General features: G+C 42.9%; 1 protein-coding gene across 1 annotated transcript; it reads left to right on the plus strand.

Annotated features, from left to right (window-relative positions):
- The first annotated feature begins 1,970 nt into the window (after nt 1-1,970).
- On the plus strand, nt 1,971-2,808 carry LOC144901044 (uncharacterized). The gene has a single exon (XM_078793853.1). The coding sequence runs from the start codon at nt 2,035-2,037 to the stop codon at nt 2,797-2,799; it is 765 nt and encodes a 254-aa protein (XP_078649979.1). The 5' UTR covers nt 1,971-2,034; the 3' UTR covers nt 2,800-2,808.
- The last annotated feature ends 1,407 nt before the right edge of the window (nt 2,809-4,215 follow it).

Raw genomic sequence — 4,215 nt, forward strand, 5'->3', positions numbered from 1 at the left:
ATCTTTTTAAAATATCGGCATTTAGCATACAACTTTAAGTGTTGGATCCCGAATCTGATCCGGAAGTCAGGACTGGACAGTACAAAGTTTCTCAAGAAAAGAGGTTACTTCAACGCGTTTGTTGATGGTAAGTAGCGTTAACAGTTTAGCGTTAGGTTTTCTACAACATCGATAACCGAATGTGGACACTCCCTGTATGCAAGCGCTTTTGCTCCATGACTTACACAAAAAAAACACAATTCCAACAGTGATAAATTGTTACTTACTGCTTGCCCTTCTGACTCTTCCACACGACCAAGTAACATTGGAAAGACGTCAGGCTTCAGCAAGATTGTCAGCTAGTCCATCTGCATACTGGCCCATGTTCACAAAACAGTCCAGTGTGAAATGCCGTTGACAGATATTTTTTTTCCTTGACTGTAAGTGAGTAATGGTCTCACCTTGGCCACCTCAATGAAAAACGTATGGCTCCGCCACTGCTGCTGCACATAGTGCTCAGCCTACATGAAAATGATGAAATTTGATTTTCATCCCTGGACTTTTTGATGGTCAAAAACAAATTAAATGGCTACCCTGTTGACTTTCATAATAAATGTTACAGCCTCAGCCCAATGGCAAGTATTTTGTACAATATTAATTGCTGATACTTGCCATTTGTGTCACAATACATGTGTTCATTCCACCACAGGTGAGTGTCCTGTTACGATATCGGTATCGAAAACTGAGAGTTGGGCAATATTGGGATATCGTTTATTGGCAATAAAGCTAATATCTGACCAATAATATTTGATGGTAATGTTGGTTTTGTGTATTATTCATTACGACTTGTGCTCAAATGAAACTCGACAGTGCCAAGGCAGCAGTCTTGGCTACGTTCACGTTGCATATGTAACCTGTAACTGATTTCTTCACGTCAGTGTGAACATTTTTCAAATGTGACCCAGGGCCTCTTATGTATGTGGACATAAATCACATACAGCATGTACTCAATGCTCCTACAATCGGAACATTTCGGAACCTGGATGTCATCAAAAGGTGTGCCATTCAAGTGTAAGGGAAAGGCACTCACAGATGTAGGGAAGTTATACATGTCATTGTCAAATTATTTTTAAAATCTGTGTTATGAAGTGGCTCACATCAATGTCCCACCGCTCTTGGCTCAGACTCCTCAACCACACGCTCTTCAGAACAGAAGACTTCCATAGACAAAAGTGTTGCTCTCCTCCTTCTTCATCTCCTCTGTAAAAACGGTGACTCCAGTTCCACAAAATCCTTCAAATTGCCACAGAAGCACCAGGACTGAGATTGCAAATTGGAACCATGCTTGCTTCTGTAAACATGACGAGTACACGACACCAAATGTATGTGACATTGTGTTTTGTATGATTGTGTTTCACACAGAGTTTGCGTATGTATTTATGTATTTCCACTAGCCCAGGAACGACTCGAGATCCACTGAGAGGAGCTGTACAAAGCGGCCGGAGAAAGAGAAGAGTGGTCCTCTCACCTTAGGCTGCCCAGCCTCGATTAAGTGGAAAAAGATGGATAGATTGTTCTATGACACTTCAGAGAGCAAATGTGTATTTTGTCCAATCCAACTCATGTAGCAACTCATGTAATGGTAATGGTAATGGTTTTATTTCATTTGAAAATGCATCAGATTACAATTGAATGCATCACATAATCAGTTCACAGTTCCACATGTCCAAAAGGAGTAGGAAGAAGCAAAGCTTATTAAATCCTACCCCTCCATCTGGTACTTTTATAATCAGTAACTGTTACATTGGTCACTTCCTGTGTTGACAGACCGCTCGCGCGCGCGCTCGTTGGTTTAAGCTAGCTCCGTTCATTCCGATCTTCAACAGATCTTTTCTTCTAGACTTGTTTTTCTCAAACAATATTTTAGTTTTCTTCTTTTATAAACTAAAACGACTGACTCGACCAAGCTTGCTCGTTGAGTTGGACTTCCAGCGGTGTCACCGGAGTTGCTCTTCAAGTTTCCTACTAACTCGCCGATCAACAAGAAACGTGAGTATGGCTTCTTGCAACTCCTGCTCCCTCCTCCTTGAGAGGCTTTCCCTGCTGGAGGAACGTGTCCGCCAACTAGAGCAGAGTAATTTCGTAACGATAGATGTGGCGGGCACACCGGATAGCGTAGGTTGTAGCCAACCTACTAGTCTGGTTAGCATTAGCCCTAAGCGGCCGGCTAACCGCGGTGAGCCAATTCAGACGCATAACAGTTTTACTCCCTTAGAAAGCCCCACTATGTCACAGTCTACTGGCTCCCGCACATTAGTTATAGGTGACTCCATCACCCGTAACATTAAGCTCAAGAACCCAGCCACCGTAATGTGTATTCCTGGGGCCAGAGCACCCGATATTGAAGCTAGCCTTAGGGAGCTGACTCGCAACAGGTCCAAACACCGACATAAAGCAAACAACACTAGTTTCTCTGATATAGTGATACACGTCGGCTCCAATGACACTAGGATGAGGCAATCAGAGATTACAAAAAGGAACATAGCAAGGACTTGTAATCTTGCTAGAAAGATGTGTCGGCATCGAGTAGTTGTCTCTGGTCCCTTGCCTGCGAGAGGCAATGATGAGAGGTATAGTAGATTATTCTCGCTAAACCGGTGGCTGGCTGGCTTCTGTAACGAACAGGGTTTTCAGTTTGTAGATAACTGGCCTTCCTTCTGGAGGAACCCCCGACTGTTTGGTAGAGATGGCCTTCACCCTAATAGGGAAGGTGCTCTTACCCTTTCCAGAAATATAGATTACTGTTTAAGTCCCACATGACATCCTGCACTAGAACAAGTCGGGGGACAGGTGATTAGCGAGCCTGTTAGAATGGGTGTGGAGTCTGTAAGGTTATGGCTAACTGGCGCTATGCCGGACTTGAACAATACACATAGCCCTTTCTGTAGAATAAAGCGACATATTATGCATACAGATTCACAACCCATAAATGCACCACAGTCTGTCTTGCCTTCTACTGAGGTAGGGCCTCGTGATAAACTTGAACCTCCCTCTTGTACTAGTGATGAGTCAACAAACAACTATCAGACCCCTATGGTATTGACTTCTTATCGTGTGTACAACAAGTCAAAATATGGCATGGGTTCTAGACGGAGCAATCTTGTTAATATTACTACTATTAATTCTTTGGGAGTGAACTGCCTCAGTCAGCCAACCTTTACGAAAATTGGTCTTATGAATATTAGATCGCTCTCCTCAAAGGCTGTGCTCATTAATGATCTGATAAGAGATCATAATCTCAACATAATCGGTCTTTGCGAGACCTGGTTAAAACCAAACGATTTTATATCCCTTAATGAGGCATCTCCACCTAATTTTTTGAGTTCTCAGGTTTCACGTCCTAATAGGAAAGGTGGGGGTGTTGCCCTCATCCATGAATCTGCTCTTAACCTCAGCACGTGGTCAAAATCTGAAATTAAAACATTTGAGGTCCTCGTTTTGCGATCGACCGCATCATTACCATTTTATCTAGCTCTTCTCTATCGTCCTCCTGGTCCGTACTCGGGCTTCTTGGATGAATTTTCTGAATTTATTGCAGACCTGGTAACCCACGCAGACAATATTGTACTCATGGGTGATTTCAATATCCATGTCAATTCTCCTGAAGAGTCCCTTAGTGTGGCTTTTCAGACAATAATCGATACCTTTGGTTTTGTTCAATTAATTAATGAGCCAACTCACATCAGTGGTAATACCCTGGATCTGGTTTTAATTCGAGGTATTAGGACCTCCAACGTAACAGTCCTCCCTTACATAACCACTGTGTCTGACCATTACTTTATAACATTTGAAATCTTGACCCAATGCCAGCGCTTGGACCGGAACCAGTGCTCTAGCAGTCGTAATATTAGTTCTTCGACTGCTACTGCACTTGCTGAGTTACTGCCCTCAGTGGTCTCCTCCTTCCCTTCCTATAAGGGTCCTATAGACAACCTTACAAATGATTTCAACAAGGTGTTATGTAAAGCTCTTGATACTGTTGCACCTTTGAGATTTAAGTGTCATGCCAAAAGACTTACTCCCTGGTTTACAGCTGAAACTCGAAGGCTGAAACAATTTTGTCGGAGATTGGAGCGCAGATGGCGTGCAACTAAACTTGAGGTCTTCCGACAGGCATGGGGAGATAGTCTGACTAAATATAAACAGGCTCTTGTTGCGGCAAAAAACAACTATTTT

The sequence above is a fragment of the Doryrhamphus excisus genome, linkage group LG10, assembly GCF_037039965.1.
Source record: "Doryrhamphus excisus strain RoL-2023G ecotype Guam linkage group LG10, RoL_Dexc_Guam_v1.1, whole genome shotgun sequence".
Classification (NCBI taxonomy): Eukaryota; Metazoa; Chordata; class Actinopteri; order Syngnathiformes; family Syngnathidae; genus Doryrhamphus; species Doryrhamphus excisus.

Coding starts and splice junctions, on each gene's coding strand:
- LOC144901044 (XM_078793853.1), top strand. CDS start 2,035: ATGGCTTCTTGCAACTCCTGCTCCCTCCTCCTTGAGAGGCTTTCCCTG.